The sequence below is a fragment of the Lathamus discolor genome, chromosome 2, assembly GCF_037157495.1.
Source record: "Lathamus discolor isolate bLatDis1 chromosome 2, bLatDis1.hap1, whole genome shotgun sequence".
NCBI lineage: Eukaryota > Metazoa > Chordata > Aves > Psittaciformes > Psittacidae > Lathamus > Lathamus discolor.
In genome coordinates, this window is record NC_088885.1 from 133,098,482 (window position 1) to 133,118,607 (window position 20,126).

Here is a 20,126-nt window from a genome sequence, read left to right on the forward strand (position 1 = left end):
ACTTATTCTTGACTCCATCACTAGGCATATCAAGGATGAGGGGGTCATTAAGAACAGGCAACATGGTTTTATGAGGGGGAAGTCATGTATGACCAACCTTATAGCCTTCTATGAGGAAGTGACTAGGTGGAGGGATGATGGTAGAGCGGTAGATGTAGTTTTTCTTGATTTCAGTAAGGCATTTGATACTGTCTCCCACAGCATCCTCATAGATAAGCTAAAGAAGTGTGGGCTTGACGATCAAGTAGTGAGGTGGATCGAGAACTGGTTGAAAGGAAGAAGGCAGAGAGTTGTGGTCAATGGCGCAGAATCTAGCTGGAGGTCTGTGACTAGTGGAGTTCCTCAGGGGTCGGTGCTGGGACCGGTGCTGTTTAATATTTTCATCAATGACCTGGATGAGGGAACTGAGTGCACCCTCAGCAAGTTTGCTGATGACACAAAACTGGGAGGAGTGGCTGACACACCAGAGGACTGTGCTGCCATTCAGCGAGACCTGGACAGGCTGGAGAGTTGGGCGGGGAGAAACTTGATGAAATTTAACAAGGGCAAGTGTAGAGTCTTGCATCTGGGGAAGAACAACCCCATGTACCAGTACAGGTTGGGGGTTGACCTGCTGGAAAGTAGCGAAGGGGAAAGGGACCTGGGGGTCCTGGTGGATAGGAGGATGACCATGAGCCAGCAATGTGCTCTTGTGGCCAAGAAGGCAAATGGCATCTTAGGGTGCATTAGAAAGGGAGTGGTTAGTAGGTCAAGAGAGGTTCTCCTCCCCCTCTACTCAGCCTTGGTGAGGCCGCATCTGGAATATTGCGTCCAGTTCTGGGCCCCTCTGTTCAAGAAGGACAGGGAATTGCTTGAAGGAGTCCAGCGCAGAGCCACAAAGATGATTAAGGGAATGGAACATCTCCCTTATGAGGAGAGGCTGAGGGAGCTGGGTCTCTTTAGCTTGCAAAAGAGGAGACTGAGGGGTGACCTCATCAATGTTTACAAATATGTAAAGGGTAGGTGTCAGGATGATGGAGCTAGGCTTTTTTCAGTGATATCCAGTGATAGGACAAGGGGCAATGGGTGTAAACTGGAGCATAGGAAGTTCCACGTTAACATCAGGAAGAACTTCTTTACTGTAAGAGTGACAGAGCACTGGAACAGGTTGCCCAGGGGGGTTGTGGAGTCTCCTACACTGGAGATATTCAAGGCCCGCCTGGGCAAGTTCCTGTGTGATGTACTGTAGGTTACCCTGCTCTTGCAGGGGGGTTGGACTAGATGATCTTTTGAGGTCCCTTCCAACCCTTGGGATTCTGTGATTCTGTGATTCATTTCCCACAGAGAAAACAATGGGTCCCTTCTCATGAGCTGATATGCCTCAGATATTTTAAATATTAACTCTTATTTTTGTTTGGAATAATCATCAGTAAAATAAGTTCTGAGATTATTAGGGTTTTATCAATGTAATCTCACTTGTTCAACGAAGAGTTACATAATTACATCGTATTAAGTAATGAATGTGAGAAGGGGTAGCTTACACTCAAGGTTTGTGTGATTCTTCAAATACAGAGCGGTTCAAGCTGAGATACATTACTTTGAGCTGCTTCTGTTATTCAACTTGTCAGCACATCAGTTAGTGCAACAGGACAATTTTATCAGCTGTGTTGCTTGTAAAGAGAGAGAGGGAATAAAAGGAGCCAGAATTCAGGTTTACAGTTTTTAAAGAAGCCTCTAATTTTCAGATGTGATTAAGAAGCGGCCTTTGTAACTTTATGTGAAATATCAGCTCCTGTGAGGTTGTCCATTTCATTGAGAATTGAAGGGTTACCTTGAGATTTTTTAAAATATATGTTTATACACAAGTAGCCCAAGATCACTGGAAATTGTGTTGCTCCTAGCCTGTTAGTGGAAAAAAGCATCCATTTCTCATAAGGTCATCATCAGCTTCTTGCAGCAGGTGTGGTGTTTTCTGTGAGCACAATGTCATTCTCTGCTCTTTGCATATGCAGCTCTTCTAAAGAGATGTGAGAGGACTATGCTGAGTTTGTGAATTGACAAGATTATATAGTCAGATGGATGTTGTCTCCCAGGTTATTTTCATGTCCATCTCTGTGCCAGCTCTTCACTGGAACCCTTCTTGTGAAATACTTTTGTAAGAAGTGCTGTTATTTCTTGGTCTTGCAATAGAAGAATACAGGACTAGAGATCTTTACCACAAAAATTTCTGTCTGCAGGAAGTGGTTTCTTAGTCCTGTCTGAAAGAGTAGAGCCTGAATTGCATGCGCTGAATGTTCAGAACAGTAAAGCTTCTCATGTGTTCATTTTTATAGTATGTCTGAATAATTATTTCCTTCTTGTCATCTGACAAGATTTGTGGGAAATACTTAGTAATCCAAGAAGGATTGAAGCACTGCTTTTGTACAGTACTTCTTGTTTCAGTCTGGCATGCAGTTTACACAAAATGCTTAAGTATAGTAGTATAACTAGAAGATTAGCTTATCAGCAATCAGCTAATCAGCCTTATTAGAAAGTTCAGAATTGTTTTCACTGTTCTTGCTGTGCCCATCTGGGCCACGAGGTAAATGGAAAACATGGATTTTGGGTCTATTGTCAGTAGCTCATAGGAATGAGGAAATGTTTTGTAACAGCAATAGCTTACATCAGAACAGGTTTGAGACTTTTGACTGAAGGCAGTAATGCCAAACCCAGCTAGAGCAGTGCTCACTTCCTTAGTCCTTTTGTCTTCTTGCAGTTATGTGTTTCTGCTTGTCACATTGGGAAGCACCTATAGTTATAAACATGTTGTACTACTCTGAAAGGTTACCTGGGTAAGCCTGTACTCTCTTCTGGTATTGCAACATCAACAGGATTGCTGCAGTCTGACAGTTCCCAAGCGCTCTGTTAGATGGTTCTGATAATAGGTCTGTTCCTTCCCATTTGGAATACTGTGTTTACAGTTTCTGTTGAAAAGCAAACATAGGCTGGGTTATTTGGTGGACATCACTTATCTTCAATAGAGTCATTATGATGGAATTCAAAGAACATTATCATTGGTGGAACTGCAAGAAAAGACTAGTCCTTGACTTACAGTTTTGCTTTGATAGTGACAGCTGAAGCAGAAGAATTTGTAATGTACTTAGTTGACCTAATCATGCTCTTGAGTGGCGTAGACACGGCATATGGTCAGGAATGAGTATCTCCCTTCTGACTGTACATTGCCGCAGTTCAGAGATCGGATGCTGTAAATTCTGCCATAGAGTTTATAAATTAATTTTCAGTCTTGAAAATAAGTTAATATTGTGTCTAGAGCATCATTTGTAAGCAGAAAGTGTTTTTCTGGAAACAAGCATTAAGGAGTCATACATTGATTTCCACTGGATTCTATAGGCAAAGCCACTGACTATTAATGAGCTCTGTCTGGCAAAGCAAGAGGGAACGGAAAACACCACTGTAAAAAGAACCAGGGGAAAAGGGGCAGACTGCTTTTAGAGATATGCTTCTAAGCATAAACCCCATTGGTTTTAAAACAATTTAGATACTTAGAATTTCACTTTTTTCACCTCAAGGACAATGACTGAAACTTGGTAAAGTCATGGGAGCAAAATATACTCAAAGGTGGAATCACTTTTAGCTGTTTGGGGGTGCAATAGGATTTCCATGGATCTGACATGCTTCCTCTTAAGGTATGTGCATGAATGCTTGAGTGGTTTCTTTGCATATGATCTATATTTTCTTCATTCTGCAGAAGTCCATTGCTAAGATGTCAGAACAGCGAAACAGAGATCCATCTCTTAAGTAGCAAAATGGAGAGGCAGCATGTGAAGTGTGCCCAGGTGGCATAAAAGAAGCCTTATGAAAATTCTCTCAGACCACTGTGTTTTCTTTCTCCCGTTCTCAGTTCATTGTTGCTCTTTTCCATGTTCCTTTTCCTTTTTGCCTCTAAAAAGAGTTCCTTTTCACCAAATGTCATAGGAATGCAGTGAAAGAAAGAAAGATGGGTTGGGTTAAATGTAGCTTCTTGTTCAAGTACACTATATGTGTACATTGCAAGTAAGCTGACTAAGTAGAAGCAGATGCCTTTCTTTCCTTATTCTGTTTAGTGTCTCGTGCACTTTCAAGATTAGTTAATACTCTGTCTAGACTGTGGACTTCATGTAGCGAAGGACAACCTGAAGCAGCTTGGGAACTTCCAAGATAGGCTGCTTGTGAAAAGATTTTGAAGTTTTAGTCTTCGAGTCAAGGGCATTTGTGCTGTAGAGGCTCACCTCCCAAAGAGATGTTGGCAATGATCAACTGTATTCCTGAAGAGTATAATTATAGAGGGTTTTTTATATAGAAAATATCTGCTGCTCAGACCTAATTTGGCTTGCAAATGAAGGTTATCCCAATGTGCGATTCATAACTGATAATGAAGTTATTTCTTTAGATTTGTAATTATCTGCTGGTTTTCTCAGTTCCAGTGAAGAATTATTGAAATACTTAACGAAGAAATGTGAGAAAGCTTTCAGTTGCTCTTTATTTTTCAAATGAACCTCTAGAAAGAACACTTTCTCTTAATTCTCGGTTGTTACTTGACTTCAAAGTTGTTTATCCTTATTATTAAAAATTAGCTGGTTTTGAAGATTTACTAAAGCAAGATCACCTATTTCTGTTACCCACTTAAACTCCTTTTCCAATTGTGCCATGCTCATGGCTTCAGCTTTTCATGACAAAGGTTTGGTTGGGGAGTATGTCATATGACTTTTTTCTTTATTCATTGAACTATTATTAATATTTACATTACAAGTTACTGGCATTCGTGTGGCATTCATCATTACAGGATGTACTTTAAGGGTTCTGAAGTTTTATTGTCAGCAGCTCACTGTGAACGGTTTACTGCTTGTGGTGTCTCCTATTTTTCTGTTTGGTCCTCAAGCATTCTACGAAACCTGATCTTATTTCTTAGGTGCAGATTTTAAAATTAAGTTTTATACAAAGCCAAGAGAGTAATATTGTAATGTTGGTACATCATAAATCTTAAAATTTGTGTTTGAAGCCTCAGATTTCACTCTTGACAATCTAATAATTCAAGTGATCTGTCAGAGAGTTGATGCATTGTGACAAGCCTATTGTTTGCTTTTTAGTCCATTTTTAAAATAACAATTATTGTTGCTACTTTCTAGCTTAACAAATGGCGGCACAGTGTGTGACAAAGGTGGAGTTGACAATTTCCTGTACCAATCTCTTGGATAAAGATGTTGGTTCCAAGTCAGACCCGCTCTGCGTGCTTCTCCAGAACACCAGTGGTCAGCAGTGGTATGAGGTACAGAATGATGCTTCTCATCTATCTGCTAAAAATGCCGTTTAAGTTGTTGGGACTTTTAAAACACCGGAGTGTATGAGTGCATTAAAATATTTTAATTATATAAATTATTTCATTATATAGAAATATATAACTTATATAGCTACATAAAATGTATTAATTATATAGTAGCACGTCTGAATCATAGAATCATAGAATAGTTAGGGCTGGAAAGAGCGTTAAGATCATGTAGTTCCACCCCCCCTGGCATGGGTAGGGACACCTCCCACTAAACCATGATTATGCCTAGAATAGTTACATAGGCAGCTAGTAATTGGTTTTTTAATAAATACTTACACTTGTCTGATTTATAGCACTGTTCCCCAGCCACATGTGGACAAACAAAATGTGCCTTCTAAGTGCTTACATGTACTTTCAGAAATAAAGTACTCCAAAACTGGGATCTCATCCTGGATTTGACAATATAGAATCATAGAATAGATAGGGTTGGAAAGGACCTTAAGATCATCTAGTTCCAACCCCCAGTCCCATTTTAGGATAGGGACACCTTGCACTCAACCAAGACTCCATCCAACCTGGCCTTGAATGCTGCCGGGGATGGCGCATTCACAACTCCCTTGGGCAACCCATTCCAGTGCCTCACCACCCTAACAGGAAAAAACTTCTTCCTTATATCTAACGTAAACTTCTGCTGTTCAAGTTTGAACCCTTTAGCCTTGTCCTATCACTACAGTTCCTGATCAAGAGTCCCTCCCCAGCATCCTTGTAGGCCCCCTTCTGACACTGGAAGGCTGCTTCAGATACTTCAGGCTGAGCAGCCCCAACTTTCTCAGCCTGTCTTCATATGGGAGGTGCCCTAGCCTTGTGATCATCCTCATGGCCCTCCTCTGGTCTTGTTCCAACAATTCCATGTCCTTTTTATGTTGAGGACACCAGAACTGCACACAATATTCCAAGTGAGCTCTCATGATAGCAGAGGGGCAGGATCAACTCCTTGGACCTACTGGTCACACTCTTTTTGATGCAGCCCAGGATATGGTTGGCGTTCTGGGCTGTGAGTGCACACTGCCGGCTCATGTTCATTTTCTTATCGACCAACACCTCCAAGTCCTTCTCTGCAAGGCTGTTCTGAATCTCTTCTTTGCCCAGTCTGTAGCTGTGCCTGGGATTGCCCCGACCCACGTGTAGGACAATCCACCTGGCTTGGTTGAACTTCATAAGGTTGGCATCAGCCCAGCTCACAAGTGTGTTGAGGTCCCTCTGGATGTCATTCTTTCCCTTCAGTGTATCAACTGAACCGCACAGTTTGGTGTCGTCAGCAAACTTGCTGAGGGCGCACTCAATCCCACTGTGCATGTTGCTGAGAAAGATGTTGAACAAGACAGGTCCCAACAGCGATCCCTGAGGGACACCACTCGTTACTGGTCTGCAGCCGGATATTGAGCCATTGACCACAACCCTTTGCGTGCAGCCATCCAGCCAGTTCTTTATCCACCGAGTGGTCCACCTATCAAATTGATGTCTCTCCAATTTAGAGACAAGGATGTCTTGTGGGACAGTGTCTGCTTTTTTACACAAATCTGGGTAGTTGACGTCAGCTGCTCTACCCCTGTCTGTCAGTTCCGTAGCCCCATCATAGAAGGCCACCAAATTGGTCAGGCAGGATTTCCCCTTAGTGAAGCCATGCTGGCTGTCACCAAGCACCTTGTTGTTTTTCATGTGCCTTAGCATGCCTTCCAGGAGAATCTGCTTCAAGATTTTGCCAGGCACAGAGGTGAGACTGACTGGTCTGTAGTTCCCTGGATCATTCATTTTCCTCTTCTTGAAAATGGGGGTTATATTTCCCTTTTTCCAGTCTTCGGGAACTTTAGCTGACTGCTACGATTTTCCAAATATGATGGGCAGTGTCTTAGCAACTTCATTTGCCAGCTCCTTCAGGACCCACAGGTGGATGTCATCAGGTCCCATGGACTTCTGTATGTTCGGGTTCTTAAGGTGGTCTCGAACCATCTGAAGACTGAGGCAATGAAGTCATTAAGAACCTCAACCTTCTGTAAATCCAGGGTAGCCAGTTCTCTTTATAGCTTCTAGAAAGGGCCCATATTGTGCCTAGACTGTCTTTTATTTGCTACTTACCTATAGAAGCTCTTCCTGTTATTTTTATGTTGATCTTCTCCTTGTGATTATGCAGGAATAAATACCCCATACTGGGAGAGAAAAACAGGTCCTCCAATATTTCTCTGACTTACAGCAGTGGATTTTGTTATATATTTATATTCTGAAAATATAAATATATTGCAAATATAACTTTGATTCATAAATATATAAATATAGTTGATGAAAGGTTTGTAGGAAGATATGGCTTTATACTTCATAGTAAGAACTTTTGAGAGTCTTTAATAATATATTATTTGATTTGAATGCTTGTTTGATTGATGAAATCCTGGATAAAGTGGTGTCTTTCTAACTCCAGGTTGATCGCACAGAGAGAGTTAAGAATTCCTTGAACCCAAAGTTTGCCAAGAAATTCCTAATTGATTACTATTTTGAGCTTGTTCAGAAACTTAAATTTGGAATATATGACATCGATAACAAAACCTTTGATCTGAATGATGATGACTTCTTAGGGGAATTTGAATGTACACTGGGACAAGTAAGTATGCAGATGTTTTCCCTTAGAATTAAGAAAATGTCAGTTGCTTATATAATTTACCTTAAATTTACCACTGTCATCTTGTGTGATTGGGGTACTCCTAAACTGAATAGAATTCCCTTCATTTGTTTCTTCAAGCCTCGGTTCCATGTATATATATTTTATGTGCAAAAGGTCTTGCGATGGTGCCCTGAAATGTAGTCTATGATGGTGACTGTCCAGATTCCTGTCTGAAACCAAGTGGACTGTCAATGAGCGCAAAGTAGTAATTGCTATTTACTTACTATAGTATTCATATTCTTATTTTTAGGCTCCATAAAAATAGAGTTTGATTTAGCAACATAAAGAATGTTCACAAGTGCCATGTTAACTTCGTAATTTTCTTTCCACTCAAGGCAAGCAGCAGTAATTCTGGTTCTGCCTACTGTCGATTTCATTCCCATTTCCCAATCAAATTCTGCATCTCTATGTTTAAAGTATTTTTATTTTCAGCTTATTATGGAGACAGAGGCATGGTGAAATGAAATTCAGTAACAATTTAAAATGAATTATTCATTGTTAAAGTAAAGAAGGACCTGTAGCATGAGTAGACAAACTTCTGAAAAGGCATTGCCAGCAGAGGATAAAATAAAATTAACTGCAGAAACACTGCAGGGGGAGGCTGATGTTTGTTTCCATGTCAAACATTGTGTTTACAAATCTGTTTGCTGAACCCCTTAATGAAATGTGGCTTTCATGTGTTTGAATCGTGCTTATGAAAAACTGAAGAATGGTTTGAGATTGAAACTCAAGGTATTTGTCCATTATGTGTATCATGTTACTAGAAGACATTTGATTGCATACTGCTCCTGAAACTCTGTGTGTTCCTCTGCATATGTACTTTAAAATTTTGAAATATATGGAGTATTAAATGTTTGTTTATAGAAGATCATGGAAAGTAAATGCCATGCTGTAATCTTCATGATAAAGGAAAAAATAATAAAAGGAAAATACCTCGCTATCTGATTTCATTCCTTTGAAAATCTATTAAATTCTGCTACTGATACATTTAATTGTGCTACTAATGCTTGATACTGAAATTTTGTCTTGGCAGATAGTTTCTAGCAGGACTGTAACAAAACCATTAGTACTCAAAAATGGCAGACCTGCTGGAACAGGAAGTATTACGGTAAGACAATCTGTTCAGTATTTATCCTTAAATGTTTTTTTTTGTTTCTTTGGGTTTTTTCGAGTTAGTGTTTTGAACACAGTATGTGTAACCTACAGTGCGTAAAAAGTATCTTAAAGCTTTCTATTTATTTATTTTTCCCCTTCCACTAATATTTTTTTGTCATCCAGAAGAGCAGCGGCCTGCCTTCTGCATCTCTAGGTCTCATTGCATCCATAAAATAATTAGCGCATCCAGTGTGCGACTGTTTGGGCAATATCTTTAATTGTCAGTATCAGCATCTAGTGAATCCCAATATCAGATCAAGTTGTTCTCCCCTCCCCAGGCTCCATTTTTTAATGTTTCATTTGTGAGTAAATGTAATTTATTTCAGTGGACCTGTTGTGAATATGAGAAAACTATGTAGTTCCTGAATACAAAATGAGGATTTAATTTTTTTTGCCTTTCTAGATTACAGCAGAAGAAGTGAAGGACAACAGGGTGGTTGTATTGGAAGTAGAAGCAAGGAAACTGGACAACAAGGTATTTAAGCCATTGCTGTTTCTAAGTAAAATCAGAATCTTGTCAAAACAGGAAATATTAAAATGTTTGGGTTTTTTTGTTGTTTTGTTTTTTTTTTTCTGAAACAAATCCATTAAGACTCTTCTTATGCTAATAAATTAAAGAACGATGGTTTCACAATAAGTTTATTACTGTTTTGAAATGAGCTATAATATATTTCTAAAAAAGCCAAGTGCATTTCAGGAATAGCCTGTGAACAGCATGATTCCATTTAAATGTAAATATTTATATTTAATCATAATGATAAGGGAGTTTGGTATAATGATTGGGTGGAATAGGTGTATAAATGATTACCTGCTATCACTCTTAAATAACTGGACAAGAGTACACTTGGAGTGTATTAACCTGTTACGTGAATGTTTTGGGGCTGGCTAAAATGACTTTATTTAGAAAGACTTTTAAAAACAAAATAATGAAAAATGTGTTATTTTTCTCAGTTGATTTAAAGATACTTTTTTTAACTGGATTAAATCCTTAGTTTTCTAACTAATAAGTATTATGATGGATAATATAAATATTCTTTTGCTTGAGTTGTCAGGTATCTAGTATATGAACACTACAGAACGTTTATCCTAAGTTGACAGACATGCCCCATTTTTTTTTCCTCTTTCATCAGACTTACATTTCTTCATCTAAAGCTTTAGTTCCATGAACATTTAGTTTACTTTTTGTTAATCTAAGTGTGCTTTAACTGGCATTTAATAGCATTCATGCCACAGGCTGTTCTGGGATAATTACATGTTCTTTAAATACAGGATTTTTTTGGAAAGTCAGATCCTTATCTGGAATTCCACAAGCAGACGGGAGATGGAAACTGGGTGATGGTTCACAGAACAGAGGTAGGATATTTTCAGTCAACAATTTAGAGATTAAGGTTATTTGATTTTTAGTGTGTCACAGCACTAGAGGTACAGTGCCTTACAAAAAGAAGAGAATGGTCTGGTAGTTGACACACAGGCTGGTTAGAAATGACCTCAGATCTTCCACTGATTTCATGATAGAACGGGAAGTCTACCTTACTCTGTTTCCGATTTATGCCATCCTGTTTTAAAGGAAAATAGTAAAAAAACCCAACCAGACAAACAAACAAACAAACCCACAAAAAACCAACCATGAAAAAACAAACCCTACCACAAAACTTTCTGCAGCCTTAAAGAAATGTTTTGAAAAGGTACTGTGTACTCACACACAGACATTTGTCTGGGTGCTGCTCTAAGGGTAAAAGTTGGGCATTCCTGTGACTGTGCTGTTCTTAGGTCAGTGTCACCTATCTGTACCGTTTAGTAATGAAAGTAATTATACCGCATGGTTGCATAGCAAGGGCAAGAAAAGGATAATGCTGACTGAGGGAAAGCATGCTTGAGCAGCACCAGCCTTCTACCTTGGAGGAGGTGCAGAGGTGCCATGGCAGCAACTGACAGGGCAGGTTCAAAATGTCTCACTGTAGTGGAAGCCCAAACCCTAGTCACAACTGAGGTACTGTGTGTATTTGAAGTGGTCACCGTGTTAATTTTGAAGCATGGATATCGAAGAAGTATAAATCCTTTTTGTGTCAGATCTATAAAACTTGTTTCTCTTGTAAGGTGGTTCTTTTGTGTAAATTACATCTTTCCCATGAGGGTTTCAGTCATCTTCAGTTTTAGATAAAACGGAAATTTGCTGTTCCAGCCTAGAACTGGCTGGAAGATTAGTTCTTTATGTTACAGATTTTAAAAACTTTTTATGTTACTAACCATTATTTACTCTTTTTATTTTCAAAAGAGCTATTTCTTTCCTTGCACTCATACAGTGCTGGAAGTGTAAGTATTATTAGGTATCATTAATTAAGTATTTCTTGTTGCATGTAGTTTCTCGTGATTTGGTGTGTATTGGGCATATGACAGATATTTTCCAGTTGACAAATTCTGAAGATCATTCAGTATTATTCTTAAATTTCATGGTTTTAGTGTTCAGTTTGAGACCTTTTATCCTCATGTACTGTTTCTGCTCAACTATACCATGAATTTCTTGAGGGAGTATTTCCAAAAGCAGCATTTCAGAATAAATAGAAGCTGCAGTGAATTGTAATCTCTAGAGCATTGATGTATTCAGAATTTCCAATGTAATCTTTTTACACTTTTCTTTGGTAAGCCACCCTTTCATATATGTTTGTGTTTGTGTGTATTATGAAAAAAGGCAATATTTATATAAATATTAATTTTTGCAGTGTAGTATCTGAATCATAGATCACAATATAGTCTAGAAAAATATGGAGCTGAAAAGATACTATCTCTTTTGGACAATGGTATTGCTTGTTTTAGAATGTAATGTTTGTTTATATATTCTGATATGATGGACAGCATCATTAGTCAACTGGTTTTGCTTACAAAAATCATGGCATGAAGGTATGACCCCTTACAATGACAACGTTCCATTCCTGGGAACAATACTATTTTGGCTTTTTTTTATAAACAGGTTATTAAGAACAACCTGAATCCAGTTTGGAGACCCTTTAAAATCTCTCTCAATTCTCTGTGTTACAGTGACATGGATAAGTCGATCAAGGTAATGTATATGAAATGTGTGTATGAATTAATGCATTAAAAAATGAGAGTATGTGATAAGAAATAGAAGATGTGTTATTCTAGTTATTGTCTCTGTTTCAAATTGAATTGAAAATATTAGGTTTCTTACTCTTATTTGAAATTCACAGATACATGCATGTTTTAGGGGCAAAAAATGTGTCTCACATTTGTTTGGTAGAATTTGGTCTTTGAAAGTCTGAGACAGTTAAACACAAGTAGCTTTGGAAGACCTGTTTCAGTTTCTTATTTAGATCATAGTTTTAGGGTTGCATCAGCCAGTATCAGTGGTGTTAAGACACTGTGTAGTGAAAGACGTGTGGTAAAGGCTAGAATATGCTTTGGCCTGCATTATAGATCTTATAACACTTTGTTACTGGTGCAAAAGGTAACACTAAGGAAATTTTTAATATACTACCTGATACAATTAATTACGCTAAATATACCAGCTAACAGATGTGGACCAAATATGTGTTGTGGATACCAGATGTAGCAATTTTTTCTCCTCAGATAGAACTGAACCTTCTGTTAGAAAGTCACCAAACCTGTGAAGTGACAGTTTTACCAGGACTGGTCTTTAACTCTTTGTACCTTCAGATTTTATCTTGAATAAATTATGTTTAACTTCTGAGTGGTTTTCTTCAGGAATTCCCTTTAAGAGTGGAATTGAAACTAAGCAACCCATCAAAAGGCCATTTATGATCTATTATGAACATGTTAGAAACCTGATATTTTAGCATTTAAGAAAAAAAACCCCGGCAAACAAATGAATAAACCACTGTACTTGCCATTTTTCCTCTGGGTAGGAAAAATGAGAGCATGATCTGCATGTGACAGATAGGTATTAGTCACATGACTTGAGGCAGCCTTGGAATATGCTTAGCAGCCAGAGGGGTCTGGGTGTTATAAGCACCTGTATAGATTGAAACGCATAATTATAGAGCAGACTAATGAACAACTTTAGAAGCCTACTTCCCAAACAGTTTCTGTATTTTTCCTTTCTCATTTGTTTCTGCTTCCCTTTTTCCCAGAACAGCTGTAATAGCTCTTTCATCTCCATGTACTGTAAATATATTTATCTTTTTCAGTAAACAGCCGTAATAAAACTATAGACCATTGATTAAATTATATTTATTAAGATGGAATAGTTATCAGTTCTGTCCTCATTTTAATAGAACCTGTTCATCGGAATCCTACCTCAGAAGTATAGGTTTGTTTCCAGAGGAAACAGATTTTACTTGGAGTTGTTACAGAGTTGCAGGCAGACAGTAGGGTTATGTCTTAATTTGTAAGTCCAGGAGGTATTACTTCAAACATAAAAATGCAGAAAGAATTGTATTACAATGTTGAAGGATTAAACCATACTTTTTAACACTTTTATATGTGCACAGTTGCATACGTAATGGGCTATTTGTCATAGTAAGTAAACCTACCAACTTTTTCATAATGAGTGGCTTGGTTTATGTATCCCCAGCAATGCACAAACCAAGTTGTTTCTTTATCTTATGGATTTATTGCTATTTTCTGTCGGAGTGTGTTTGCAGTCACTGAAGTTTTTCCATGTTGAAAATGTGAGCCTTTCATTTGGAGCAAGCATGCCTAGTTCTGCTGGGTCAAATATATATGCAATCTGATCACCTGGTTCCCTAGTGCTTTTGTATGTCCAGGAGGAGCATACATGGAACAAAAGAAACAATTCTGTCTTGCTTGGATAAGCATTGAAAATTAACTTAGATTAGTTGCATACATCAAGCAAGACAAGCTTTGATCCCTTTAAAAGGAAAGATAACTAACTGCCGACTGTGAGCAGGTATCATAACTGTTGCCTCAGGAAATGTCTTCAGTTTTAAATTTCAGGTACTGAAGAACTTGGCTGAGTATTTGATTGGCTTAATTTATGGCATTCAAAAGAATTTACGTAGCATCTGCCATGAATATTAGTCTTTTGGTTCTGTAGCTGCTTGTATGAGATTTAAGTTGCTATTCACTGCATGTGCATGCATTTATTTATAAGTGCATTCAAAATGTAGGAGTAGTGCAAACTGCAACATAGAGGCATGAGGCATGTTCTGCACAGCATAGAACTTGCAATCTACATATCATATTTTGTACTTCAACATTCCTGTTTGTATTCAGAGAGTTAATTCCTCTCAGAAGCTCAAGTGTATGTTGAAGTTGTTTGTTTTACTTTATTATTCCTAAATGCAGTGGCCAAGTAATTAACTGAATTGTTTCTTTAATATAATGTATTTTATTTTTTTTCAGTCCGAAAAGATGAACATGAAAATATCTGTTCATTTCAAGCCCTATGTATTCAAAAAAGGTTCTATTGAAGCTTGTTTTGATTCCATTCGAATGGAGGATTCCTACTTTAACTCTTGGTTTATTATTTTTATTATTTATAATTATTTTTATTAAGTTACTTTTTTTTTTCCTGTTATCTGATTAGCTAGCATGTCTGCATTGCTAAACTGAAATAAAATATCAGAAGTGGATGGAACTGGCATATGCTATTATAAATAAATAATTAGCTTTTTATCTGAAAAGGCAGATCGGCCACATTTGTAAGTTAAACTTTTAAAAAACAGGAATTGAGGATGCTGTAAATAAATAACGGCGGTAGAGTGATACTCATTCAAATCGATAGGTTCTTAGGAAATAAAAAAGATCTCACTTACTCTGCCTTCTTTGGTGTGTTGGGGTGTTAAAAGATGTTAAAAAAACTCAAGTCTTGTTTCTAGATTTATGGCTGAACCTTCATATACTTCTGAATTCTGAGCTATCTTTAATTAATATAAAAGTGTTAATAAAACTGTTGTGATTGCTGAATAACTGGTTCACTAATTTTTTGGCTGGATGCTCAAAGATAGCTAAATTTCCTTAATACCTCTGAAAAATTAAGTCTCTTAATCCATGATTACAGTAGGAAAAGACTACATTATTCTCTTGCTGTTCCCAACACCCTCACACTCCCAAAACATAGTTCAGTATAATTGATGTTACTTGCTCATTCAAGACCTGAAGCTGCTTAGTATTTTCATCTCTCCTTCATTCCAGTGAAAGATCTGGTCTGAAATGGGTTATATTGTTTTTTATCATGCTTCATTCATAATTTTAGATGTAACTCTATGCAATTCTAAGAGTGCAATCTGGGAAAATCTCCATGATATAAGAGATTCGGGTTTGCCTGGAGACATGCTATTGTGTTTGTTGCTTTTGTAGGGCCATTTCTGTTACTAACACTGAATAGTGCTTCATTTTAGGTAGAGTGCTATGACTATGATAGTGATGGGTCTCATGATCTCATAGGAAGCTTTCAAACTACGATGTCAAAACTGAAGGAAGCATCCCGGTCCTCACCTGTAAGTCTTACGTACTCTACCTGTGTGCTTTTGATGAGCTGTTTTACTCACTTGGGAGCAAAACTTAATGTCACTTGACTTGTGGTATTGAAGTTGTTAGGCTGCACCTTAATAATGCTGCTGTAGTTGAGGCTAGCTCAGCATTTACATTTACACGTCCATTTACCTATATGATGGCAGGAGCTGCATAACCTGGCTCAGTGTTGACTGCACTAGTAGGTTAAGGTAATGGTTTAACTGATGAAGCCTCAACAACTGATTTTGGGAAGCTTAAACATATAGGTATTACTTCATATGTCAGTGCTACAGCTGCTTTGTTAAAGACATGGTGATTCAGGCAAAAATCAGGTTGGTTGTTAATAGAATCCTCAGAGGGAAAATAGTACAATTTCTTTGGTTAAAATACAGTTGTCTAAACAAGCATATTTCTAAACTTTTTGGTAAGAGAGGATTTCTATCTTGATAATGGCATTCTTCTTGCTAATTCTGGGCAAGCTGGGTTAAATTTTTGATAGACTGCATTTTTAATACAAGCCCAAAGTTATCAGTCGTAGAATGAAGAATTTTTGTTGCATAAATGATACTTACAGTGCTTATGTTGGATTTGTTTGTGTTCATGCAGGTTGAATTTGAGTGCATCAATGAAAAGAAACGACAGAAGAAAAAACACTATAAAAACTCTGGTATTGTGAGCGTTAAGCACTGTGAGGTCAGTGATGTATTCTGGTATTACTCTGTTTCTGCGTGTTCAGGCATAACAGCTGTCACCTGCTATGCTTTCACCCTCAAACTGTAAGAAACTTTAAAATGTCTGAAAGTTCCAGACACAGTAGGTATTTAAGGACTCTGATTCATACAAGGAGACAGATTGGCAGCTGAATCTTATATCTGTCCTCCTCTGTCCCCTCACTTTCTCATGAAGGTGCCAGCTATATGGCAAAGATCACTTACTAATTTCTAAGGCCATTCCTGAACCCCTGCATTTCCCAACTCACCATTATATGGTGAATTAAAATCTGGTAAGTCTGTTATAATATGTTGGTTTATAAATAATAGAGCTTTTGGAGCTGCTTTGTTGTCTACCTGTAACTTTGTAAAAAGCCTAATTCTGGTGCACTGATGGCCCACTCTGTAGATATCCTCTCTGCAGTGGGTGGGTGAAATCTGTAGAGTAAAAGTAGTACATAGTAAAAGTATGTATCTTTAGATATCTGTAGAGTAAAAGTAGTGCTTTGCATGGGTGAAGGTAACAAATCTACAGTCTCAGAAGTTACTGCAATATTTATTGGTTTTCTCAAATTAAAAAAGAAGTTAATTTCTATATTTAACTTCTGCTTTTAGATCATAGTAGAGTGCACATTCCTCGATTACATCATGGGTGGGTGTCAACTGAATTTCACAGTAAGTAAAATCATTTATATAGAGTAGCTTTTGAGTTTTAGAATGAATGGAAATATATAATTGATTGCCTGTGCGCCTGTGCTCTGCATTTTGTTATCAGGGTTTTTCTGGGGAGGGGAGTTGGGTTGATTTTTTTTCTGGGGGGGGTTGTTTTGTTCTGTAGCATGGAGGGGGAAGTCATTTTGCCAGAGTCCATCTAGTGTGTTTAGAAAAAATTATTTTCATGGCACAAAGGTCTGAACCTATAGTTATGTTTGTTAGAAACTAGCTGAGCTGAGTGTGGATGGAGCCCAAGGAGAACCAAATGCAGTGCAAATAGCAGTAAGATGTCTTCACCCTGGTAATATACTTCATCACCAAAGCAGAGAAGACCCACTGAGGTTGGAGAACTGTCTCTACGCTTCTGTGGTGTCTGTTGTACTTCTGAGAAGAAAGAGGGTGAAGTTAGTTTAATAGCTATTGAAGAGCCACTGTGAATAGTAACTGAAAGTGAACACAACGAAAACCTGACAGATGAACGTCATTTCACCCCTTCTGACAAATGCAAAGCTGCTGATGGTTTTGTGAAGGCATTAAGTGTTAATATTCCAAGAAACCTGCATCTGAGTATTATGCCTATTAGATTTCTAGATGTCCTGGTAACTACTGTTTACAGCCCTTTCATGATTTTCAGTTTGGCCTTGTGATTGATGAGAAAGAGATAATTTTACTACTAACAGCAATTTAATATAAACATTGCATTTGACAGGTAGGGATAGATTTTACAGGCTCCAATGGAGACCCTCGCTCTCCAGACTCTCTGCATTACCTCAGCCCTAATGGAGTTAATGAATACCTAACAGCCATCTGGTCTGTAGGACTGGTCATTCAGGATTATGATACGTAAGTTTTAGATTTTCATTTGAATAATTTTTAGATATGTATGGATTTTTATGGTAGCTTCTTAAACCAGTGTTGAAGGTGCTAGCAGATATATTGGAATAAAACTTCCGAGATGAAATGTAGAGCTACAAAAGACTTCATAATCACTGCAGAATTGCAGAATGACATAATCACAAGGAGAAGTTTGTGTTGCAGCAAACAGCAAGGCTTTTCATCTGTGATGCAAAAAGCAGTGTTGATTTAAATAAATGCTCGCATTTTTGCCAGTTTGGTGTCAAACACTGGTTTTGGTCCTAGAAACAATTACATGGCGCAACTTCCATTTAATTTTGCCTCTTAATGCTTAATAAACAGCATTTTTAATAGTCAAAAGTGGCACTGATTAGCTAAATTTACTGACCTATGACAGCTTTTAAAGGAAAGCATTCACTTCATTTTCTTTAAAATTGCTTTTTTAGAGATAAGATGTTTCCAGCCTTTGGATTTGGTGCACAAATTCCTCCTTCGTTTCAGGTAATGGAATATGTAAACGCACTACATATTAACTAAAAGCACTTACTTCAGGAGGAGATTGTATATACAGTCCTTGACCATGTCTTGTATATTTACAGGTGTCACATGAGTTCCCATTAAATTTTAACCCATCAAACCCATTCTGTAATGGTAAGTCTGAGTAAGTCTAAGGTGAAGTGGTAAAAATCACATGGAAAGTGAACTGTGAGGCCTATTCTTCTAATTAAATAATGAGTTTAGTTCTGTAACAGGAAACAATTTTATAATTGTTTTCTTAGTTGCTACAATTAGCATTTGATTTCTCTTCTGTAACGATTTGTGAAAGAAGTGTTCTAAACAGGGTACAGTACCGGTAAATGGGAATGATTCTCTTATGTTGTCAAGCCAATTCATTCTACTTCACTGTGGAGTGGAGTTGTCTGGTTTGAATATGATGCTGCTGGTGCCTGTTCAACATGGCCTCACTGATCACATTATTAACTACCATGAGCTACTAGATGAAGAGAACTATTGCAAGCTGTAGAGTGTTGGCCTTTCTGTTCACATAGAGCCAAACATGTTAAGCAGGTGCATTAAGCATTGGTCAAGCTAAAGGCCTCCACTGCTTATACAATTGTTTACTTTTTTTCATCATGGTTAGTTTTAAATTTTCATGTCATCACTTTAAATAACTGATATAGACAGTGTTTCAGGAAGATTGAGTGCTTCAAAATATCTGATATGAAAAAAAAAAAAAGTGATCTTTTTGTGTTCTCTAGGAGTCCAAGGCATTGTTGATGCATATCGGGCTTGTCTTCCTCAAGTGAGGTTATATGGACCAACAAATTTTTCTCCAATTATAAATCATGTGGCAAGATTTGCTGCTGCAGCTACACAACAGCAAACAGCATCTGTAAGTTCCTTATGGTACTGTGTATATTTTTTTTTACTTTTTTCTTTCCCTTCCAGTTAACATATACTATTTCTCTCTTTTAAGCTATGTTTGTTTTGACAGATGGATATTTACCTTGTGAACTGGTGTTAGGTACCCTCAAAAGGAGATAAAAGCTAACTGATTTCTGCAGATTGTGCACAGTGATTCTCTCCAAAATTAACTAAACAAACTCTTAAGGGTTGAAATACCAACTTAAAAATATATGGAATCTTCATGGTATTTTGTATTCCAAGCTCTTGCCATGCTAATCAGGTGTTAAAAGTCTAACTTAAGCCTTTGCATATAAGAAAGTGACTTAACCTCAGCTGAGAAAATCACCTAGACCTTGTTTCACAACAGATAGCTGAGAGAGAGAATTAAATAAGATAACAAAGAAATGGAGGATATAGCTCCTGCCACCTAGGTGCCAACATGGATAATAAAATTATCCGTACTAGAAAGCTTTGGGTGCTATATGTGCTGTGCCTTGCTCTTTATATGTGTGAGTTGTTGACCATATTAAGAAATAGGAAATCTGAAGAGCAGGTTTTGAATATGAAATAATTTAAATAATAATCCATGCCAGTTCAGCAAATCTGAAGCTATATATATCCTAAATAATTAACAATAGCAGATACTGGTGTCTCAGACATCGTGTAAAATAAGAAAATAAAATCAGCTGGTTTTTCATAGAAAAGTACCTGTGGAAACCAATTTGGAAAAGAGCTATTGGTTTTCATATGGCAGGAAATTTATAAGGTTTTGATAGCCTTTCAGTAGTAACTGTCATCAATATATACATATATATATATATACACACACACACAT

General features: G+C 37.6%; 1 protein-coding gene across 3 annotated transcripts in view; it reads left to right on the forward strand.

Moving 5' to 3' along the window:
* CPNE3 (copine 3) overlaps positions 1-20,126 on the forward strand; it is a 35,679-nt gene that overhangs the window by 10,363 nt on the left and 5,190 nt on the right. For all 3 annotated transcript variants that reach the window (XM_065668531.1, XM_065668532.1, XM_065668533.1), the window contains exons 2-14: positions 5,145-5,284; positions 7,758-7,937; positions 9,031-9,105; positions 9,556-9,627; positions 10,422-10,505; positions 12,121-12,210; positions 15,491-15,589; positions 16,212-16,298; positions 16,931-16,990; positions 17,739-17,872; positions 18,331-18,385; positions 18,484-18,535; positions 19,144-19,277. In XM_065668531.1, coding sequence (XP_065524603.1) covers positions 5,153-5,284; positions 7,758-7,937; positions 9,031-9,105; positions 9,556-9,627; positions 10,422-10,505; positions 12,121-12,210; positions 15,491-15,589; positions 16,212-16,298; positions 16,931-16,990; positions 17,739-17,872; positions 18,331-18,385; positions 18,484-18,535; positions 19,144-19,277 — 1,254 coding nt within the window. In that variant the 5' untranslated portion in view covers positions 5,145-5,152. The remainder of the gene's footprint in view (positions 1-5,144; positions 5,285-7,757; positions 7,938-9,030; positions 9,106-9,555; positions 9,628-10,421; positions 10,506-12,120; positions 12,211-15,490; positions 15,590-16,211; positions 16,299-16,930; positions 16,991-17,738; positions 17,873-18,330; positions 18,386-18,483; positions 18,536-19,143; positions 19,278-20,126) is intronic.